The 23,724-nt window shown below is 33.5% G+C and overlaps 1 protein-coding gene across 1 annotated transcript; it reads right to left on the bottom strand.

Moving 5' to 3' along the window:
- Positions 1 to 13,220: 13,220 nt before the first annotated feature.
- LOC130648111 (cilia- and flagella-associated protein 299-like) lies at positions 13,221 to 23,626 on the bottom strand. The gene is made up of 11 exons (XM_057454135.1): positions 23,300 to 23,626; positions 18,105 to 18,158; positions 17,655 to 17,731; positions 17,368 to 17,458; positions 17,118 to 17,156; positions 16,989 to 17,027; positions 16,508 to 16,572; positions 16,350 to 16,404; positions 16,178 to 16,252; positions 14,690 to 15,797; positions 13,221 to 14,290 (listed from the first exon to the last, which is right to left on the bottom strand). The coding sequence occupies exons 1-10, from the start codon at positions 23,405 to 23,407 to the stop codon at positions 15,699 to 15,701; spliced, it is 702 nt and encodes a 233-aa protein (XP_057310118.1). The 5' UTR covers positions 23,408 to 23,626; the 3' UTR covers positions 13,221 to 14,290; positions 14,690 to 15,698.
- Between the last annotated feature and the right edge of the window lie 98 nt (positions 23,627 to 23,724).

Genomic DNA, 23,724 nt, shown 5'->3' with positions numbered 1-23,724 from the left:
CTTTTACAGTTATTTTCTTTGATACTACATGCTTACATAGCCTCTTTCGTTCTGGGTTTGTGACAACGAAGCACGTAGAACAGATCTTGTTTACATTCCTGTATCAGAAGGCGTTTCCTTCATAATCATTATTTGTGCGTTTCTTTTATATTCATTAGTGGTGCGTTTCTTTCATATTTATTAGGGGTGCGTTTCTTTCATATCTAATTGTGGTCAGGTATTTACGCTGCATGTATTTTAGACATGAATCAGAAATTTTTTTATGTGATTGCACAAAACTGTGACATGAAATTATAGGCTACAAACTGTAAGAAATGGGGTGTCAAAATCGTTTTTGACGAATTAACTATCTAGTAGAATGCGGACTTAACAATTACAGTTTAAAGTCGACGTGGTAAAAGCAACGCGACGTGGTAAAAGCAACGGATGCAAATGACGCATATGATAGCTTTCTGAAAATTTTTTTGGAAAGTTATGATGCGGCATTTCCAGAAGAAATTAAGTTTATTAAGACCAAAACATTCTTTAATCCCTGGATGACTAGGGGCCTCCAAAAATCTTCCCGAAGAAAACAAAAACTATATGAAAAGTATTTAAGAAAGAAAACCTACAGGAATGTATAAAAAACTGTATAAAAATTATAAAAACCTTTTTTAATTGATAAAAAAGCGTGCTAAGAATTTTTACTTCAATGAACAAATTAATAAATACAAACATAATGCAAGAAAAACATGGAATATCATCAAGAAAGTGATTGGTAAAATGAAAATTAGAAGTAATAATTTTCCTTCAAAACTTGTAAACGACGAAAATGAAATTGAGGAACCATCTTTGATGGCTGAAGAATTTAACAATTTTTTCACTAAAGTGGGGCCGACCCTGGCGTCGAAAATAGGTCACAGTGCAGAATCCTTTAGATTGTATTTGTTATATTACGATAATGAAATAGAGAAAAAAAAGCTAAGTGAGGAGGAACTAGAAGCAGCATTTCATTCTTTGCAAATCAACAAAAGTCCTGGCTTTGATCAAATCAGCAGCAATGTCTTAAAGAACTGTTTCAATGAACTAAAATCTCCACTACTGCATATATTTAATTCATCTCTAATTACAGGCATTGTTCCTAAAAAGTTAAAAATAGCTAGAGTTGTCCCAGTCTTTAAAGCAGGAAAAGTTTGTAAAGTATCTAACTACAGACCAATTTCAATACTCCCTTGCTTCTCGAAGATTTTAGAGAGAATCATGTACAACAGAGTTTATTCTTTCTTGAACAATAACGATATTTTGTATAATAAGCAATTTGGATTTCAAGCAGGTCATTCAACTGATCACGCAATCATTCAGTTGAGTCAGGAAATATTTCAAGCCTTTGATGAGAATAAATTTACAATTGGGGTCTTTATTGATCTCAGTAAGGCATTCGATACAGTCAACCATGAGATTCTATTAGAAAAACTAAAATATTATGGCATAAGAATTACATATCTCGCATGGTTCAATAACTACCTCTTCGAAAAAAAACAATATATTTCTTATGACGAAGGACATACTAACTACAGGATTATAACATGTGGAGTACCTCAAGGGTCAATTTTAGGGCCACTGTTGTTTCTTATTTATATCAATGATATATTTAGAGCATCTAGTGTCTTAAATTTAATTTTATTTGCTGATGATACATATTTATTCTTCACTCATAAAGATATAAACGTACTTTTTGAAACTACTAACAAGCAGCAGGAACTTTCCCTTAATCACGTGATCAGGCCTAGCGTTAATGCCAGGATTACTCACCGCAAGAGTTTGATGCAAATCTAAGTGTTGCCGTTGACATCACTTCGCTAAAAATTTGTATGTGTCCTGTAATAATACAGAGGTGCCAATTTTTGTACACAATAGTAATGCACATCATAGAGCGCTTATTCATTTGGATGATTTGGCTAATTTCCGAAAATTAGATGGAAATTAGGAACACGACATTTTATCATCGGACAAATTTTGTAATTTTTTTCCTTGTCCAATTTGCAGAATATCATTGACTAAGAAAAAGAACTGCTTCATTTGTTAACTTTTTGTTAATGAGAAAAATATCTCTTTGTTTGATACTACTTGCTACGTAGTAGATTTTAAGTTAACCTTGCCCATACCGTCTGTAAGCGAGGTTGGTTTTTAGCTTTCTAATGAATATAATGTCTGCTCATTGCGTTATTTTGAGGTGGTATAACAAAAAAAACGGAACTTGAGTGGCAATTAGCCACTCTTGTAGTTAATTATAAACTCATGTTTGTGCTTCAGTTCAGCTATTTATAATAACTAGGGGTCATCTAAAACAGGACAAAAGTGATGAACACAAACCATAACAATTATGTGTCAAGGACCTTCACGAAAATGAGTATCTTTATGAAGGTTGACATTGACACGTTGGAGTCATAATGTTTAACGACTCTTTCACTGATTTTACCTTCATTAAGTCGTGGAACCTCATCGGGGGATGATAACTGTGTTTAGGCTAGTCTGAACAAATTAAAAAGCGAGGAAAATTTTAGTGACGAGTGTGTCGGTCCCCTTCCACTAGACTAAAATTTAATCTTAGACATATAAAAAAGGTTCCTCGTTATTATTGTTAATATGAAAAATTATCGATTGACTTTAAGTAGGAACAAATTTGGAAACTTTAAATAAAAATAGGCTGATCAAACTAAGTCATTATTCTTGGTTTTATTCCCAATAAGGCAATGCATTCAAATGAATAAAATTTTAAAAACGTAAATCATCCTTTAGATACCCAATTCTGAACGTTGGTCAACTGCTCTTTATTTTCCCGCCACGTTTATATATAACTTTACCAACGATTCAAAAAAGTACTGGAGACTAGCTAACTAAATTACATAAAAGTCATCTAAAAAAATAATAATTAAAAAAATAAACTTGCTTTAGTATGGACTTGCTTAAAATGTCTTTTGATAGAAGCATTATTGTGAGAAACTGAAGCTCGTCGTTAAAACTTGACAAAGGTCCTAAGAAAGGCTGAGAATTTTAACGTTTGCAAATACATTTTTTTCGAAAGTTACTCAGACTTTTGACGAAAACTCTGTGTTCCTTCTAACCAAATGTGTGTTGTTATCTATTACATATTTACGAAACATAGCAACATCCGTCTGCTTGTTTCGTTTGAACATTTTTAAGTAATGATGAAGTAGTGACATAATGGAATGAATCTTCTTTAGAGAAAACTGTAATTCAATTCTTTCCCAAATAGTCTGATGGCAGGTATAATCTAGAAACCATCATTATACATCACCATTACCTAAAAGCAATGATTCTTCACCACCTTAAAATCTCATTCGCTTGCAACACACCGGAAAAAACAAGCATTTTTCGCGGGAATAAGCGCATTGGAAGGCCGATCTATGTTAAACGTTTTGCAAGAAGTGATGCAATATATCCAAAAAGCTTGCTCTTTCAAGCTCTATGAAAAAGCATCGTGCTCAGTAAATAATAGATCGTTGCAGTAACGAGGTTTTATAAACCACGTCGTTAATATTTGAACAGATGTGCACTAGCCATATGTTAATTAATAACCATCGTTTCCTTTCGCTGATTTACCTTGTTTGAATTAAATTAGGCGTGACCACAGACATGCGAGTCATGTTTTATATGTCGCACTGAGATAAAACCCATATTGCAAACTGTAGTTGACTGATTTTGTTTACTTCAGCTTGTCAAAGGTGAGCGTACTGTTAACACTATTTGGAGATGTCTCATGTTTTATGTCTCATGTCTGATAAAATATTGTGCTATAAACTTGACCACGGCCTCAATTTGTGTAAGCCGTTGCAGTCGAAAAACGTATTCCGTTTTACAGACCCTTTGATTAAAATTTTTCTGATAAGAAGCGCGATTTCTTCGGCGTTTGCAAAAAAGTAAGGAAAATCGCTTTTTTGTAAGGTAAAAAAACTGCTTTAAACATAAAACATCCCTGACATATTTGAATGTCTTGGTCCATGTACAAAAACGAAGATTATAAACGAACTGGATTTGACCATCATATAAACAAAGCGTACTTTTACTTTGATGACGACGAGATGACGGACGTCAATATACCGTCGGTTAATTAAACATCTATTATTCCTAATTAATGAGAGTCTCTTTTGTCAACAATAGATGCGACGAAAACAGAAATTGCAACTTTGTTTCAACCTCATTGGAGTAGTTTATGACTTCCTTAGCAGAGTGGTTACATGAAAGATTTTTTTCAAGTTTCGTTAATAAAAAGAAATCCTTTATAAGTTGGTGTTAAGTTGAGTTTACAAAGATTTTTTATTGTGTGATAAATTGTTCTCAATGGTCTGTACTCATTCGTGGTAGCTTCAAAGAAAAGTTAGAAAATATTGAAAATAAACATTAGAAAAGTTAATGAATGGTCGGAACAAATCGAACACGATCGAAATCGTAAAGGATTAAAGAATAATCCTAAGGGCAATTATCATAGAGCTTAACTTGAATGAGTTCAATCTGGGTGCATAAACAGTGAATACAAGCGGGTATATTTTACTAAGTTCAAGTTTATAAAAGCAATGACTTTCTTTGTGTACAAGTATGAATATTGTGTACCGATATTGGGAGGTTTGATTATGCTCGCAAACATGTCACAAATTTTGTTGGTTTTTCTAAAAAAGAAGGACAAACTCATGGACACAACAACGGCGTTCATCTTAAATTTATCTATTTGCGATTTAACGACAGGATTTTTACTCATCCTCTTGCGAGTGTTGTATATTTTTCATTGCGAAAACAGAAAAGATAGTGGAAATTTATTTTGGGAATATATCGTAATAATCGAAAATTTTCTGTTACGCACTTCGTTAATAATTACGACGTTGACACTAATAGCGTTAACTGTTCTAAAATTAATCGCTTTGACGAAACCATATTATCGGACAATTTATCGACAAGTGATTGTGAGAATGTTAGTGTTAATATGGATTTTGTCCATTTTATTTGTTGCGACAGTTTACGGCATGTTTCGTTACTATTTACGAATGGACAAATTCGATCGTTTTGAATTGTACGAGAAAATAATTTTTCCATCTTTTATCGTACCATCTTGTTTCCTTTTCGCATTTCTGTTTATTAAAATATCCATAACTTTACGGCGACATGAAGAGTCGATGCTATATTACATGCGGACAATAAGCTCGCAAACAAGTAGCTGTTATTCTAGTAACACGTTACATTTTCAAAACGACCATACTACAGACGAAAATGACGGGCAAGCGTACACAATTAAACAAATTTCTTCCACAAAGAGAAACAATCGTTTGAGGCAAAAACAGGTTTATGAGAACTCTGTTCCCATCACCATGGCTACTGGCAACAAAACAAGCAAAGAAAATTGCCGCTTAAAAGTCAATTTAATATTTGACGTGAAAGATTTAAAGTTGATTCAACATTACGCCATGCTGTTTTTATTCCTCTGGCTTCCGGTTACTGTTGTTGTAATCTTAAGCGTGGTAAACAACAAAGAGGTTATGATTGCCAACTTGGACGCCATACAATACTCCTACGGTATAGCATTGCTCAAATGCGTGCTATTTCCAATTGTTTACATAATCACCAAGCAGAGTTATACAAGAGAAAAGTGCTGTCTGTGCTGGCACCGTAAACAAGAAATTCACGAAGAATTTATGTTCACAAATACGGCAACCGGAACTATTAATTCGATCACTACTGTCATTTAGACTGGATAATTACAACTACATCAATCAAAACTGTACCAGGCTACGTAAGATTAAGAAATACTGCCCCTGGAATGCTAATTATAGCCCTAAATGTGTTCGACTATGGCGCGGTTTGGGCTCGATTATCGCGCTGTCGTTATGTCTTGATAACTACAATTACTGTTATAACTACGACAGTGAGCTTGACAAGCCAAAAAGGTATACTGACATGCAAACGTTTAAGATTATATGTGCTACATTCATTAAATGTGTTTAGGATGAGTCACCAATCCAATCTTTGGAAAAATAATTCTGATAGTTTTTGTTTACATTTTTTTTGTTGCTGACAACAACAAAAAGAATTTTGCAAGCAGTGACGTAAGACGTTTTTTTATCAACCTGGTCTCCCAGAATGCCATATTAGCTATGTTGAAGATCTTGTAGTAAAAGAAATATGTTCACCGTTATTAAATCCTGCAGATTCTAGAAGTGTACAACTTGCATTATTTTTTTACTTTCTGCAAATTATACTATCTGATCAGAAGCGACCTCTTTTTCAGTTCAAAACCTGAAACTGCAAACGAGGTTCTTTCTATAATTGATTCGTGTTGATATGTAAATTTATACTATTTATAAGAAGAAAATTCTTTAAGTTATCAAGAATTGTGTTGTTTTGATTCCCAAACAAAAGAATGATCCAACGTGACTTGGTAATCATTGATTCTTGGTTTTATTTCAAATTATAATATTTCGGGTTGTTATCTCAAACAAAAACCATGTGGGCGATATTATGTCCTGTAGACATCTCAATGACGGTAAAACTTCATACTATATCGAAAGTATGTCAAAAACGCTACCTCATCGTAAGTTAAGCTGAGCAAAACATTAATTATTTTAATTATTGCGAATCATTATTTAAAAACAATAATGACGGTTATGAGACGCTATTTTTTCTATCTCATGTTTACAATCTGACTCACCACACCCTGTCAATTTTTGAATTAAAACAATTTCAAATCATTGCTTTGCTTGATGTCAACTATGATGGGAATTATGTTGGATGTTATGAGGCAAAATCTATTGCTGAATGTTAAAACGAACGTCTATGGCCGTCTTTAAATCAAAGGCAGAACTTGATTACGAGTTGCTGTGAAATAATTTGAAATATAAACTTAAAAACAAAGCCTTTCCGTCGTTGCTATCGCTTTCTCAGTTTTATTATAATTCACACCGTAACTAAAAAATGACATTCGCATCACTACAACGTGTCTTGTTGACACGTAGCAACGCGTTTTGTTGACACGTAGCAACGGAATTTGTTAACATGGTTATTACACACCAAGTATGCAAAAAAATAATTGATGGATGTATAAATATGAAAAACATGTCATGGATTGCTATAACTGATATGCATCCTGTCGACGACTATGCACCCCCAGATAATAAAATAACAATTATAACGCATTTCACCAAATATTTCATGATAATGCACATTGTTTTATTTGCAACCAGGAAGGAGCATTGGAAGTAATATCTGTTTCCTGTCGGAGCATGTTGTAAATTGAAATCTGAACCTGGTGACGAGTGTGCTTAACTTTCAAAAATAAAGTTTATGTCTCAACATGGTTTTATGAAAAGAACTTTGTACACAGAACTAACAGCTGTGGTCAAACCTATCTTATTCTAAAGTATTTTGCGATACAAAGAAAAAAAAACTACGTAGCCTGTGACCAAGATGGCGATCCGCGCATTTTTTGTGGGGTAACTCTAAAACAGGATGACATTAACGCAAAAAATCAAATAAGAAAACATTTTAATGAAAATTTTATTAACGGGAAATGATGGCTGCGAAATTGAAGGTTAAGGAAACGCTCTCCCTCTAGTAAACAAAAATCAAAAGCACATCAGTTTGGCTGTCAGAGAGTTTAGGTAAACATTTTAAAAAAGAAGTTTTGAGTTATATTTCTCCAGTCATACTCGGTGTTGGCGGCATGAAGAAGTTACACATACGAAGGCTCCTCTTAAGAAAATAAATAAATAAATAGATAAATAATTAGGGGAGTGTTTACATGAGAGGTGGGAAGGGATGTTTGACAGATTTTTTCTCGCTTTAAATAGAATAAAGTTCTCTTTAAATTAAGAGGTTCCCCTAGAAAAAAATTATATCACAGACGATTGTGTTTGCTGACAATACTTTGATGAGGATATCATAGTATGTGACGGTACGACAAAATTAAGTCAAAAATTTCATTAATTGGTTGCCATGGTTACCCGTTGCTAGGAGAAGTATAGGCAAAATATGACATTTTGCTGCTCGACGCCCAACCAATTAACCTAATAACATGCGTTATTTCGAGTGCCTTTTTGACCGCTTTTGTTCCTCAAGGGTCACGTGTATGGATTAAGTGAAGCGCATTTTTGCAAGGCTGACTCGTCTTCCAGAGAACTGATGCGGTAGTTTTTTTTTACGACTGAAAAGCTAAAACAGGGCGGAACAGGCAATATCTCGACAAAATAACTGAAGGACAAAACTTTGATTTGAAAATCGGCTTCATTTAAAGGCTAGGTGGTACTAATGCCTGCATCCACAGAAGAAATTGTAAGGCGTATGTACTTCGATCTTGAGAATTCTTGGCTTGTGGATCGACAAAAGGTTACAACAGCACTATTTCCACCTAAAAAGCACCAAATACCTAGGACCTTAAGTCTTAAGTCTAATTGATGACGAGTTCACTTCGCAGGGTGCATCGTTACGACAGCTTTCTGACTCCATATAGAACACCACATTTAATATTCAGAACTGTCATATATTGTCTTAGGAGGCCCTAAAGTATCACCTAGCTATTGCAAGGAATTAAACATCGACGGAGGGGCAAGAAAGCTGTCCAAAAATGTAAAAATAAATACTATGGGCGTTGCTATGCATTTATATTTGCGGTTGGTTGGAAAAAGTTGCAGAATGCGCAATAAAAACCTAAATTTGTCAAAAGTACTACTTGCCACGGTATTCTAAGATAAATTTGCTGTCAAAAAACAGCTAAAAGACAATTCTTAAATTTAGAAATTTTTTCTAGGGGAACCACCTTAAAATATGCTGAAGTTACCTCTTTCGTTCCAGGACGGTGTGTTTATATAGAAAAAACGTCCCATCTCTTTCGTTTCAGGATGGTGTGTTTATATAGAAAAAGCGTCCCATCTCTTTCGTTCCAGGACGGTGTGATTATATAGAAAAAAATGTCCCATCTTTTACGTTCCAGGACGGCGTGTTTACATAGAAAAAACGTCCCATCTGAGGCAGGATTCTGCTTAGTACAAGCGGGATCCCACCTAGCAAGGACAGGACTAAATTGTTTCTGGACAAAATTTTTCCATATAAACACAAAGTGATTTTAGTATAATTATAGTAAGAGCGGGATACTGGCAACCGTACCGCCGCTTATAAGAATTTCCCCACGGGATTTCGCGTTAAGGCAAAGTTTCAAAAACGACGCCTGTTTTGTAATACCTGCCGCTTTTTGTTATAAAAACGGCTCATTAAGTAACAAAGCCTATCTTTGGCGAGTTTTGATGAAATAAAATGTGTTGTTGTTTGTGTTGTCGAAATTGATTCGTAATTATTACTTTAACAGATTGAAAGAAGGTCATTGCTTGGATAATAAAGAAACGAATGATAAAAAATTATTTAAAAAAAAAATCACAATGTTTACATGAGCCTAAAATGCGCTGTTTGTGTTATGCAAAATCGATCTATTTTAAAATGTTTGAGCTGCAGAAAATTTTCAAAGGATTTAGCAGGGTCAAATCAAACTTTTTGTGCTGTATAAAAGTCCGATTGGGAGAGGTTTCACTCAATTTACGATGCCACATACATCTAAACCATTTTTCTTTATCGAATTTTGATACTTTTTAAACAGTAGCTACCATTTATTTCAGGAAAAAAGAAATCTTGAATTTTGTTTCACGCGACAGTGTTTCCTTTGTATATCGAGGCCAGATATCCGGACTACATCAAAGAAGTAAATTTGAAAAATGATTTTTTTCCGTCTATGGCAGCATTATGTGATGAGAGCATTTGGAGAGGAGCACCCCACCCCCGCCTTTCCATCCCTGTTCTTTAGAGCTCCAAAAAATTTCAGGCCTAATAAGGGTTAATATATCTCTAAATCCGCCAAAGCTGTTATCCGCCAAAGCTTCAGAAGATACAACATAAATATTCATCCAGATTTTCAATTAACAGTTTTTTTCAACCTAGGATTAATTATACAATCACAAAGTTCTCTATAACTAGCAGAGGACCTAAATTGTGGAATACATTTCTTGATAACGACATGAAAACTATTACATCACATAACGAATTCAAACATAAACTAAAACATAAACTATTGACTACTGACAATCTATATTTATTTTAGAACACACGAAAGTTACAACGTACGACACATATAACACAACTCCTCATCATCTTCAATGCTAACCTTTTATATAGGTTGGGGGCTTAGTGATAAGGCTATTATAGACTTCTTCTCGCTCCTGCCATTTTTTACCTCTCTAGCTAATATTTTTAGCATATGCAATCCTATCTTTAGATTATACGATATAATAGCTTTAGATTTGTATTTTATTCTTACGGAAAACTGTATATTCTTTAACGGCAAAATAAAAAAGAAAGAAAGACGCGGCAATTACAGTTTAGGCCAACAAGTTTTAATTTGATTCAATTATGGTATCGAAGATTGAGTATTTAGATTTTGAATCATTTAAGAGTGTTTATAACATACAATACGCAAAGAATATTTATCATTTAAGCAGTTTCGAGTGCTATAGACTCTCGTTGGCTGCTTTCTCGAAAGCTGTTACCCCATCCAATCTCTTTAAAGTAGGATACAATTGATGCTATCAAACAAATTGTTTGTATGGAGTACATCACAGTGATATATATAACTATCCTATACTCCAAACGAATGCTATCCTCGTCTGCTGATGAATATGCACCAATTATACCAGTGTTCGATCCGAAACAACGCGGTCCTAACATGAATTTAAGACCATTGTGTTTGTTAAAGTTTCCGTCTTGATTGTGCGTGTTACGAAAACATTTGCGATATTCCGGCATGAGCGTCGCGTAGAATATCGTGCCAATACTCCACAAGAAAATTTGCCAAATATCGAAACCGAGCTTAACGTGAAAGAAAGCACGAACACCTGTACATTTTCCTATCAGTCCTAATATTGGGTTTACTGCCAATAAAATTGGAGCCCAGATAGGCACGTATAGATTTTTTAGTAATGTCACATTATCGTCTGAGTGTTCAGGGGCGTATATGTATGCTATACCGCCCGCTAGTGTCGCTGCACATAACACTAAATGGACGATGTTGAGAATAAAGTGTACTTCAACCATTTCTGCTTTTATCAGGGAATAATATCTAAAATGAAGACAATTTTAACAACACATGAAATATACTGTCTCTTTAACAAAAAAAATCAAGACTATCGGCCCTGTGCATTCCTAGACCTAAAAAAAATATCTTTAAAATATTTTCTGCAGTGACCGAATTAAGAATACTTGAAGTGTTCGATGCAGTATTTATTTAACACATGTTAGTAGTTAAAATTGCCCATTCTCATTCCCACGATTGCCTTTTAATACGAAAAAACATAAAATATATTTATCATATCAAGCAGGCAAAAAGCCCTGGAAACGAAGGTCTTTACTGGTTGTGGAACATTATTCTAGTGCAAAGGTTCATACAGTAACCAATATCCCACAATAGTTTAATATACAAGAAAATAAAAATAGAAACGATCTTACCTTTTTCTGTTCAAAGTGTTGACTAACTTATTTTACTCGACGTCGCACTTCTGGATATATAACCATTCACTCTTATTTTATTTGAAAATAAAAATAGCTTATACAGTGGACCCACTAAAATTATGTTGTGGTGTCACTCTCCGTGATTAATGAGATTAAATAAATGAAACCATTGTATAAGTTAACTACGGAGAAGGACATTCTTCTTCAAATCATCATAATTACGAACTTCGTTGAGAGTGAAACATTTTAAGAGTGGGCAGCTGAGAAACTGATTTTTTTTTTAAAATTTGCAGCAGCATTGTTATCTATCTGTCTTTGGATCTGCATTGCATATTTTTTTTACCTTTTTGTAGAGCTTTGGAAACCACTAATCAGAAAATTTATGAAGATGAACATTTTCTAGACGTCTTGCATCGGTACAAATGCAGATCAAAGGTAAATCCACTCAATGCAAAACACTACAATGTTTAAAAGAATATGAAGAATGTTCCTGCATAAATATTTTGAATATATTCTACAGTGCTGTGTGGCTATGGCTACATTACTTGGTTTTATAGAACATTTCAATTCTAGGTGAGTTGACTGGACGGAGTATGTTGAACGTTTGGAATTATACTTTTTTGCTAGTAAAAATAGAAGAACTAAAGCAAACTGCAGTCTTTCTTACTGTTATTAGAAGCAAAACATACAGCTTGTTAAGAAAGCACCGAGAAAAACTTGCGTTTGGTCTCAAACAATTTTTCTGCGGTAAAAATACTGACAACAGAAAATTCAAATCCACCTAACAGCAAACCCTGAATTACCATAAACCAATAAGTACAAAGCCGCGTGGTCACAAGTACCCTCTTAAAGAATACAAGAATTAATTACATTTGTTTCGGTGAATGAAGCCATTCTCGCTTGAAGTAAAAGATTTTTCTGATTTTGACAACGTGAGCAAAGAACAATAGAATTACGAATTAAAAAGCGCGATCTGAGTGCGGAAAATTGTTTGAGATCCAGCGTCATTTTTTCCACCTTAACTATTCCGATTAGGCAGGTGATCAACAATAGAACTGTTAGTTTCGAAATAAACACTGGCTATTTAATCACTATTGTCTTCAAAAAGTTACATAATAATCAGTTTTGAGAAGTCAATAAGCTCGAGAAAACTGACGTAATTTTAGAAACTTACTAGGGCGAACACTTAACTTTAAAAAGGAAATTTAATGCCGAAATCAAGCATAACATAGGAGTATACAATACTAGGATATATGTTGTTAAAGAGAGCTTGTTACTTGGAAGAGATTTTCTTAGAAATTGCAAACTAGACGACTTGTCGAGTAAGACTATTACACAGTGTTGTTTTTTGAAACCCCGGGTAAGATAAAAAACTTCCAGACAAAAATGGATGTAAAACCGGGGGCAACACCGGGAAACCTAGGAACGTACCGTTCACTTTACAAGATGTCGTGTAGAGGGGACTAGATCGATTAGAAAATCAGGGGATATCTCGACCTGTCTTGTTTTCCGAATTGGCTTGTTCTTGTTTCCAAGCCTGTCGGAAACATAAGAATTTGTCGCAGCCCTATTATTGACAAGGAAGTCAAGACATGCAATTAAGAAAAAAGGTGGAGGATCTCCAAATAACAAAAAGAAAGCAAACTTCAATCCGAGATTTCTTCGAGTAGATTATAAAATACAATGTATTTGTTAGTTTTTATTTGTTTATATAACAATAGAGCGTATAAATAATACAATTTCACATTCATCAAATTACATATCCTTCCTTGATTTGAAAGGAATAGAACAAAAAATAAAAAATTCATGTTTTCGGCGAAATTTGCTCTGAAAGTGACTTTACACCAATGGTGTCCACTTTAGAGAGACTCCATTGTATTCTTACTCAACAACTAGCGAAATTTCTGCGTCATTAGCAAAGTCATACAACACGTCTTTTTCGTTGTTGGGGTGGTATTTTTTTTACGTTTTTCTTTTTCTTTTTCGCGGAAGCGAGAGACGCGGGTATGTCTATTTGGGTGAAAAAGGGAAAATTTATGCTTGCAAGTTTCAATTTGATTCAATTAAAGTATCAACATTAACCCTATCTACACAAGTTTATGAAGTACAATATACAATAAAATATTACTAAGTTCTTATCATTTAAGCAGTTCTTAATGGTATGGCCTCATTTCGAGTTCCTCCTCGACAGCAGTAACAACATCCAATCTCTTTGTAATATGATACAAAAGATGCTATCAAACAAATTGTTTGTATGGAGTACATCACAGTGATATATATAACTATCCTATACTCCAAACGAATGCTATCCTCGTCTGCTGATGAATCTGCACCAGTTATACCAGCGTTCGATCCGAAACAACGCGGTCGTAACCAGAAACGGTCACTATCGCTGCTTTCGTCTTGAATATGCATGTTACCAAAACATTTGCGATATTTCGGACCAAGCTGCGCGTAGAATATCGTACCAACTATCCACCAGATCAATTGCCAAATATCAAAAGCAAACTTAACGTGAAAGAAAGCACGAACACCTGTACATTTTCCTATCAGTCCTAATATTGGGTTTACTGCTAGTAAAATCGGAGCCCAGATAGGCACGTATAGATTTTTTAGTAATATCACATTATAGTCTGAGTGTTCAGGGGCGTATATGTATGCTATACCGCCCCCTAGTGTCGCTGCACATAACACCAAATGGACGATGTTGAGAATAAAGTGTGCTTCAACCATTTCTTCTTTTATAAGGGAATAATATCTAAAATAAAAACAATTTTAACAACAAATGAAATATACTACCCGTACACTTTCGACAAAAAGAATCCAGCTCATTATAAGTTCTAAATATACATATCTTTACAACTAAAAAAATCTTTAAAAATTTTAGTCCTTAAAGGAAGAAAATTAAACATTTAAAAAGTTGCTTGCAGATTTTCTTAAATAATGTTGTTGGTTAAACTGGGCCATCTTCGTTCCTAGGACTCTTTTGCCTTTTTAATATAAAAGGAGACGCAGGATATATTTTTGCTGATATTAAGCCCTGGAAACGAAGGTCTTTACTAGGCGTGAAACGTTATTCTAGTGCAAAGGTTCATACAGTAACCAATATCCCAAAATAGTTTAATATATAAAAAAAGAAAATTAGAAACGATCTTACCTTTTTCTGTTCAAAGTATTGACTAACTTATTTTACTCGACGTCGCTCCTTAATAAATACTAAATCATTCACTCTCCTCCGCTGACAGAATGTTAACCGGAACCAAAAATATTTTATACAAAGTTGAACCCACTTCTGACGTCATCAACATTACGTCAAAAGGTTGTCATTCAGTTGAGCTGAAACAAGCAATAATTTGAGATTATAAAATAAAATTATCGTATGTTGTCACTCTCCGTGGTTAAGGGGTTTTACTAAGTGAAAGCATTGTGGTAATTTAACAACGGGGGAGGTTTTTTTAAAAAAATCACTATTATTATGATTACCACTTAAATTAATAATAAAGTCAACCTAGTTCCCAGGACGTTTGTCTTTTGTAACAAAATGAAAAGATCAAGTGGAAAACGACTTTAAGCAGACCTCAAACTTCATAGGCGAAATAAAAAAAACCTGTTTTTTCTCCTGGTTCATAAAAGCTAAAAGAAAGAACATCAAAGAAATCTCATATAAACAGAGTTATTATATTTCGAAAACTTGCATCTATCAGGCGCTAAAAAAATCACTGGAGATGAAGTTACGAAATTTATTGTCCTGAATTATTTGTCCGATTGACTGGGTTTATTAGGAGAAAGTGCTTAATTGGTTAACTGAATGAAAACAACACAGCATGCACCACCAGATCATACTTCTGCTTATCTGAGGCCAGCATGTGAACAGCCCTCTGTCTTAGTAATCTTACATACATTAAAATTTATAAAGAAACAAAATAGAGATCAATCGTTATAATTTTTAAATAATATATATCACATATTTCACTTTATATTATTTACAGAAACAAAAATAAAATCTTAAAAATTAAAAAAGCGTCCTGAAAATAATGTTCGAGAAAAACTTAGTCGGAAAAGGTTTTCCAGTACAATTATTTCATTTCAACGCTAACAATTTCAACATTCAGGTTAAAAAACAAACTTTTTGCACTATCTTATAAAATATACATTAAGGTCCAATTTTAAGTTTTTCGCCGAGTAATGTGATCATACAACACTACTTGAGTGTATTTTGGAGTTTCGACGACTAGCCTGGTAGAATTATCCCCAGGTGTTGCAGCCTATAAAAAAAGGAGAGACGTGAAAACTCTGTCGAAAGTTTGACAGGTGACATTACAAAAATAATAATTAACGAAAATAATTAACGAATTAAATGTGCATTTTTAAAAATTTTTAACCTTTGTAATAATGTAATCAATTTTAAAATGGCATTCATTTGTGAAACACACACCGGGGGAGAGCGTAAACACGTTCACAAACCAAGAAAAAGAACACGACGCAATACTATTTTCTTTACGTCATCCAAATTATGAATGCGCAGCTTACATTAATACAATTTTAAATTACGTGAATTATGGGACCACAAAAAATACAAGCCTAAGCAAAAAGGGTCTTCTAGAAACACTAAAAATTTCAAAACAACTTATAAGTCATTATATACCTTGGGGTCGACATTTAAGATTTTTCTGTCGCGTTTGTTTTTGAACAACAAACCACTTGTGTTCTCTGCTATTACCTGCAGTGTAAAAAACGAAACGTGAAAATGATTGTTGAACTGTTTTCTTTCAATTTGCTTAATCAATTCAACTGTTAAATAATACAGCTTAACTTACTTGATAATTTGCAGAAGGATTTGAAGTACATGTTTGTGTTTCCCAGTTATAAAAACTAAACACAAGATAATTAAAAATAATCCAAGTAGTGAGAAACAAACAAACAAAACAAAACAAACAAACAGCTCTAACGCAGGTATATATAATATGACATATACCTTAGATCTGATGGTCTTGGTAGAAATCTTTTCTTGCCAGTAAAATACATTTCAAAATCTTCTGTCTAAACAAACAAACAAACTAACAAACAAAATGAACGGTGACCAGCACATATACACCCATGTCTGAAACATAAGCTTTTCTTAAACAAACAAAATAAAAATCTAAAAAAAACTATTCACGTCCTTCTTTAAATAAACGTAGCTACTTCTTTCAATTCCAAAAAAGAGGAAAAAATGCAAGTCACGTGGTGTTTTCAGAAGAGTTAAAGTTTAAATGAAGTCATTGATAAAAAGATAATTGTTGACAGTAATGGGTGATGGAGGTAACACATTTTAGCTAAAATCCTCTTTGCTATTGCTGTAAAATAGTCGTATAGAAGAACATCCCCTCATTCAGATTTTATTAAACGCTCGTGCTGTTTTTAGGAAAATGTTAAATGAAGTTCTTATTGTTTTGTAGAGTAAGTAGATGCCATACCTTTAAACGCTGTGCATAATCAATATAGCCTGAAATCTCCTAAAGATTAGTGCATGTGTGAAAGTTTACGGGTGAAAAAAAGATTGAGAAATGAAAGAAAGAAAGATTGAGAAAAAAAGAACTTCGTACTTGTCCTCTTGAATTTTTATCTCTGATGAATACAATAGTCTATAAAAAATATTAACAAAAATGCTATAATGGTTGAAAATAAATAAATAAATCTTTACATAATAAAAAAAAATTTAAAAATGAGATTAACAGTTTAAGAACGAAATAGGAATTTTCAAAAATATTACCAAATTTCAGGACTTTTTAAGACCTATGACAATCCTGAATGTATACAGATATTAAAATTCAGAAGTCGAGCTTTTTCACTTACAGTCATCTTCCCATTTCTGTTCGCCTCCTCACGTTGTTGGAGGGCTTTTAAGAATGGATCTGTGATGTTCTTACCAGAGCTAGCCAAAGTTCTTAAAATAGGACATTTATGGTAATAGTAAAATAAACTGGTTTAAGTAAATAAAAAGTAAAACAAACAAACAAACAAAGTCGCTACGTATAGAAAACACAAGTACTTTGTGCAAACTAAGCATGTTCTTAAAGTGGTTAATTTCATAACAGGGTCCAAATGGAAACATGTATAAAAAACGAGGGTTTAAAACAAACTTTTGTTGGCTTCGTTTAGATAATCTGCTAGCTTCAGCTGCTTGCTTTCTTGCAACAAATTCCTCTCTTTTTAAAACCTAAAATATAATTATCAGAAAGACAAAATTATGTAAAAAATATTTTTCTCTCTACTATATCATCTTGAATAACAATCATTGTCTCATATTGTATCATCTCCCTATTTCTTAAAAAATGGCTAATATAAGCCATAGACTTGTTCATACAATGCAATCGCCTACATGTACAAGAAAAATTTGAAACCTGGTATTAATTATTGCATATTGTTGAAATATTTTTCTGTATTGCAGAAGTGCATTTATTAAAGCATGCATACATTTTTGAAATGATGTTTTGCACAAAGAATGTTTCAAAAGAGTTTCGTTAGGTCTTTATTCTTCTTTAAAATTGGTTGCACCAATATCCATTCCTAAAAGAGTTTATCAAACTTACCTCGCCACTACCACGATAACCAAGTTCAACAAGCTGCCTTGCTAACTCTTCATCCTAGATATATGTTCAAACTATGGCATAACACATTGTTGTCAAAGCATGTAAGGTACACACTGATTTTCTTTAACAACATATGTAAAAACAAATGTTCCATCAAAAGTTTTAAAAAGAAATATGAAAATAAAGACATCTGCTATTGGAGGGCTACCCATACCCTCGTTAGGAATTAAATTTAAGTATTATAAGCTTGATATAGAAAACTTGTGTATTTCTAGGTGCACAATATTTATGCGGGTTTAAAATGTATTACTAGGACGGAATTAGTTAAGATGTGGTATACCGTAAATGATTGAATAACCGCAGGGGGCCTTTATTCAAAAATTGACGTTTTAGGGGTGCGTTTAATCGACAGGGGCGTTAAATTGACAGGGGCGTTTATTACAAAAAAACAAAAATTTGATAAAATGTGCAATTTGTTGTTTGTACATTTTGACTTGAATTGCCGGAAAAATAAAAACGAAGATTGTAAATTTCCCATTAAAAATAGAATTGAATCTGTTTAGTACAACTTAATTTTTCTTTTTACTGGCAATGGGAAGCGATTTTCAAGGGTGTTTCAAGGCAAGAACACTGTATACAGGCCCTTTTGTAGTCTGTATATGTCTGTATTAAGACTGATCAGTTCTAATAAGGACCTTGTACGGATTGTTTTTGTGTATTGGGGAGAGAGAAGGGTATTATGAGCGGAAGGGGGGCGTTTATTCAAAATCTTCTGTCTGAAGGGGGGGGACGTTTATTCAAAAATCCATTTTTGGGGGGGAGGAGGGAGTTTATTCCACAGGGGCATTTAATTGACCAAGGGCGTTTATGCGATCATTTAACGGTAGGGAGAAAAATTAATTATACATGCCTAATTTTTACTTCATATCTTATTATGCTGTTTTATTCTAGCTAGGTGTATTTACACATTCTAATTTCCTTTTTTAACAAACTAACTTTCTTGTAGTAGATGCTTAGCATTTTTTAGTAATGTACATATTTAAAGATGAAGAAATTAAGTATTTTCTTCTAGATGCTAAATGCTGATCTGAAATTCCTTGTCTGATGTGCAAAACAGTACAATAAAAGTTGTAGTGAGTATAGTCAGAAACAAGAACTGTTCTATATGTGTTGCAAATATTATCCATTTTTGAAATGCTTGGCTGGCCTGTCTGTGAACAGCACTGAACATTTTTAGGCGAATCGGTTAAGCAAACCAGTTTATAAGCAGTATGCCCCATTTGTTAACGTGACAAAACTATGCCCCATTCCAATGCAAATTTCTTAGGTTTGTTTTTAATTCTTTATTCTATTTTTGTGAACAATGAAAGCTGTTTCCATGCAGACTTCTGTGTTTGTACATTTTCAGTGGAAGGCTCCTTAGGCTTTGGAAACTTCGTTGCAGGAGAAAAGATGCTATAGCTTGCTGAAGAGAGGCATTTTAGGTTTTAGTAACAGTCATTTTTTGTAATGCTTTATGGATTTTTTCCACACAGGGGCTCATCTTCTAAGCAATATTTTTCCATGGCAAATTTTTTATATATATGTATATATATTTTCAATAAAAGTGACAACGCAAAGCACTGTTTTATCTTAATCTCAACCGACCCACATACTGTACATATCGCCACCATCAAAAATATGTTCTGTTCGCGTCCTGAAGACCCTGCAAAAATGAGTCGGTCGGAGGTCAGGCGTATTCTTTCCCGGGATTTTCAAATCTGAGCAAGCAAATTCGTTCCCAGGGCCAAGACAGTATAGCACCACTCGACATCGTTTGTAGACTATTTTTCGCCACCCTGTAAACTGTCAGTAGCCACAGGAGTGCCCTTAAGAAATTAATTTTTACTGAAATTAATTTACACAAGTTTTTGTCAATTTTGCATAAATTAGTTCTGGCGAAAAAAATTTTTCTTTTTGAAAAATATCTCGCAAAATTTTCTCCCTGTCTTTTTCCGACTTACCGACTCGGGTTTTTATTACCAAAAGGGAGTCGGTCGGAGGACGCAAACGCAAGATATTTTTGATGACAGCCTAAGGTCGGCTGTGGTACAAGGGCAAGTTCATAAATATCAAACACTGATTTGGACATTGCAAAAAAGCAAAATTTCCTCATAATTTGTTTATAAATCCGCTTGGTTTGCTAAAATTTTCAGGGATGCTGCGTATAAGTTAGTCAAAATACCAAAAAAAAACTGTTGTGGTAGATGATCTTGATAAAAAAGTAACATTGTCAGCAATTTATCATTTCTTTGGTTATCCCTGTGTTTTTAATTTCCTTATCATTTAGTGGTATATTTACTAAAAAAAAAATCAGGACACAAATATATCAGAGTATTTGAACAATATACTGATAAACTTTTAACAAACAAAAATTATTGAAATGTCAAAATGAAACTCAGTTTTTAATTTAGATAGATGTCCTGTATTTTGTAAAGAGCATTAAAATCATATCAAGTCTTCTTTAATAATGCCTGAAAACAATTTTAGAGGTAATAAAATGATAAAATCTTAACAATTTAAATAACCAAACTCTACTTTAATATTGCCTTTTTAAGTTTTTTTAGACTGTTGTGTTAGACTCATTGAGTATTGAGTGCATAAATGGTTACTGCCACATATGGTTGACAATGTTTACTATATATGTTTACCATACTATATATTTAATGAATGAATTGGACAGGATTTGGTTACAAAATAACTAGAAGTGGAGTATTTAGATTTGTTAAGAAATAATCACATTTTTGCTCTACATGGGATATATATTCAGTACTACTTCAGTTAACTGTATTTTCATAAAATAATTACAAGTCACAAGCTGATAAAACCTAACAATTTTGTAGCTTTAATGTTTTATATTTTTATCAATTTTGTGTCCTGGAAATAAAAAATATGCAAAATTGCGCAGAAAGTTCCTAAAAACATCATATTCAAAGCAAAATACTCATAATAACTCATAAAAATAAGGAGTTTAGAGGATTTTTATATCAATTTCAAAATTCTGGGCTTGTTAATTTTTTATCAATTTATTGTTCCTGGAACAAGCTATAATAACTATGTTAATATATGCTGTTATGAAACAGGGATTTCATATTCAGGAACTTTTGACTATAATTCTAAGTCTAAAATCAAATTGGTTTTTTAACTTATTCTTCATAAAGATGTTCTGATAAACTTAAAACAACTGATACCAATGTCCAAAAATCATTAAAATATGGTCTGATATTAATGAACTTGTCCACAAATCAAAAACGTTTTTCTCAAGGCAAACCCAATGACAAATGTGGTAATTGAAGACATAACAAGCCATCCAAGCTAATCATATTTTTGCGAAAATATACATGGAGATTGGTAGCTCAGTCAGAAGAGCACTCAACTCATGTCTAAAAGGTTGTGGGTTTAATCCCCACACAACTATTGTCTAATTGGGCAGAAATTTCCACCTTTGTGGTCCCTCCTGGTAACAATTGATAGGGTATGGCTAACAACAAAAAATATAAAATCACTAGTACTGCTAGCTACATAAAGAAACCTCGCTATACTTAGCGACTGCATCTTTTAGATAGATATTTTACATGGCTAGCCTCGCTAATATCGAGGGATATACCCTGTCTATTTCCATCACCATCGCTTAGATGAAGAGTCCTAGAGTATTTAATGCTTATTTTAAGCTATGCAGACCCAATACACTGGCTCACAGTTTCCAAAAATACTGCACAGGCATATCATAGCATTACGTAATGCACATGCACGCGCAGAAAAGGCAGTAAAGAATGTAAACAAACAACGTAGAAATACAAGTCCCTATCTTGTTTTTGCCTCGGAAATCAAAAAAATCACCCAACTAAGCTTTGATATGATAAAAAACAAATAATAATGCCTCTACCTAGATGTAATAATTTTTTTTTCAGCTATAATTCATCTATGCATAACAAAATTAAGGCGAATGCATTGCCAGAGAAACCGAAGATCACTGTTTCGTTTTCCATCTTTGTTTTAAAACAGAGAAAGCAGTGTAAATAACAGATCAAGAGAAACAAAGTAGATATCTATTTATAAATAGATATCTACGCGCACGTGGGTTTTTTTGCGATTACTTTCTCTTTCGATTTTTATCAGTGAAAAAAAATATACAGTTAATTTAACTATGTCATCGAACTTAGAGGCATCCCTTTATAAGGAAAATACATTGAAAGATTTTAAAATGTGGAGTGAAAATGCCCTAAAAACTTATTTAAATCTTCTCGCCAATTCAACTGAGGGGGATTTTGTGTGACTTGTGTAATGGTGGGTTTCACTTTAGTTGTGTTAAGATAAGGACTGAAGAAGATATTCCATTGGACTCTGATTCTTTCCTATGTATTAAATGAACACAAGTAATACTATAATTTTTTTTTAATATATAAGTATATATATATAAGAAATAAATACCTTATAAAAATATAAAATATCTTTTTTATTTACAAATCTTGAATATATATATTCATATATACATTAGATAATAGATTTTCCAAGGCTACATAACGCTCCACACACAATAACATCATCAAATAGTTTAATCATACTGATTTGGTAAGATACAAAATGACTTGAGTTTTCTAATAACCTGTTCAACGAGGATTCTTAAATAAAACGTTTTTTGCCTTTGAATTCCCTGAGCGAAAGATACTTTACTGCATTTTCTGCGCATGTGTATTACATGTTATGATATGCGCATGCAGTATTTTTTTTGAAACTGTGAGCCGGTGTATTAGGGCCCGCACTCTACTAAACAACTCCTGGCAACATCCAACGGCACACACATGGAGCCATCTCCCCAATTTCCCTCACATAGCTTGGGTTAACCCTGGGCTAGTGTAACATTCACCCGCCCATGTTGAATCACCTTTGTTTGTTATGAAGATGTTTTTAAAGTCTAAAATAGAAATCTGTCCTTGGTTATGTGGAAATTATCCCTCAATCAGTGTTTTCTTGTCTTTAACTACCAATCTCATGTCAGAAGTGCACACTTTTACTTTGGTTCCCGGTGTCTTTTCTTTATCATCACATCATCACCCTACCTAACTTTAACCCATGCTTTTTTCATCATCACCATCGTGCAAGTAGGAGAAAAGATAAAAAAGCAGCATTAAGGAAAGGATAAAAAATTGACCTACCTCCAAATAATACAAATCTAGTGGTGTAATCTGGCTGTCTAGAAAGTCTTCATAGGAAGCAAACTCGGTGACAACATTGTCTGTGGCTGCCACACTTTCGTCCTCCATATTTATTGTTTACTAGTAACTCTATGGTGCTACGGAAGCACGAAATTTCAAGTCAAGACTCCACACACGAACGTTTGTCGAAAAGGACTTGATATGAACGATAACATAAGCTTGCTCAAATGGAATCTACACATTCTCGAATTTTATCACAATCCATCGTTTATATACCCTTCGTTTGCTGATGTCCATAGTGGTCCCAATATTAATCGTTTTTATCAGGTGATCTGATTGAGCAACTAAATTGTGCCTTTAAAAAAAAATTATTTTTTAGCCCCGAATCAAAATTTGAATCAAATTTTCTCTATTAATACAACTAA

This window comes from Hydractinia symbiolongicarpus, chromosome 6 (assembly GCF_029227915.1).
Source record: "Hydractinia symbiolongicarpus strain clone_291-10 chromosome 6, HSymV2.1, whole genome shotgun sequence".
Lineage (NCBI taxonomy): Eukaryota > Metazoa > Cnidaria > Hydrozoa > Anthoathecata > Hydractiniidae > Hydractinia > Hydractinia symbiolongicarpus.
This window is presented reverse-complemented; position numbering and strand designations above follow the sequence as displayed.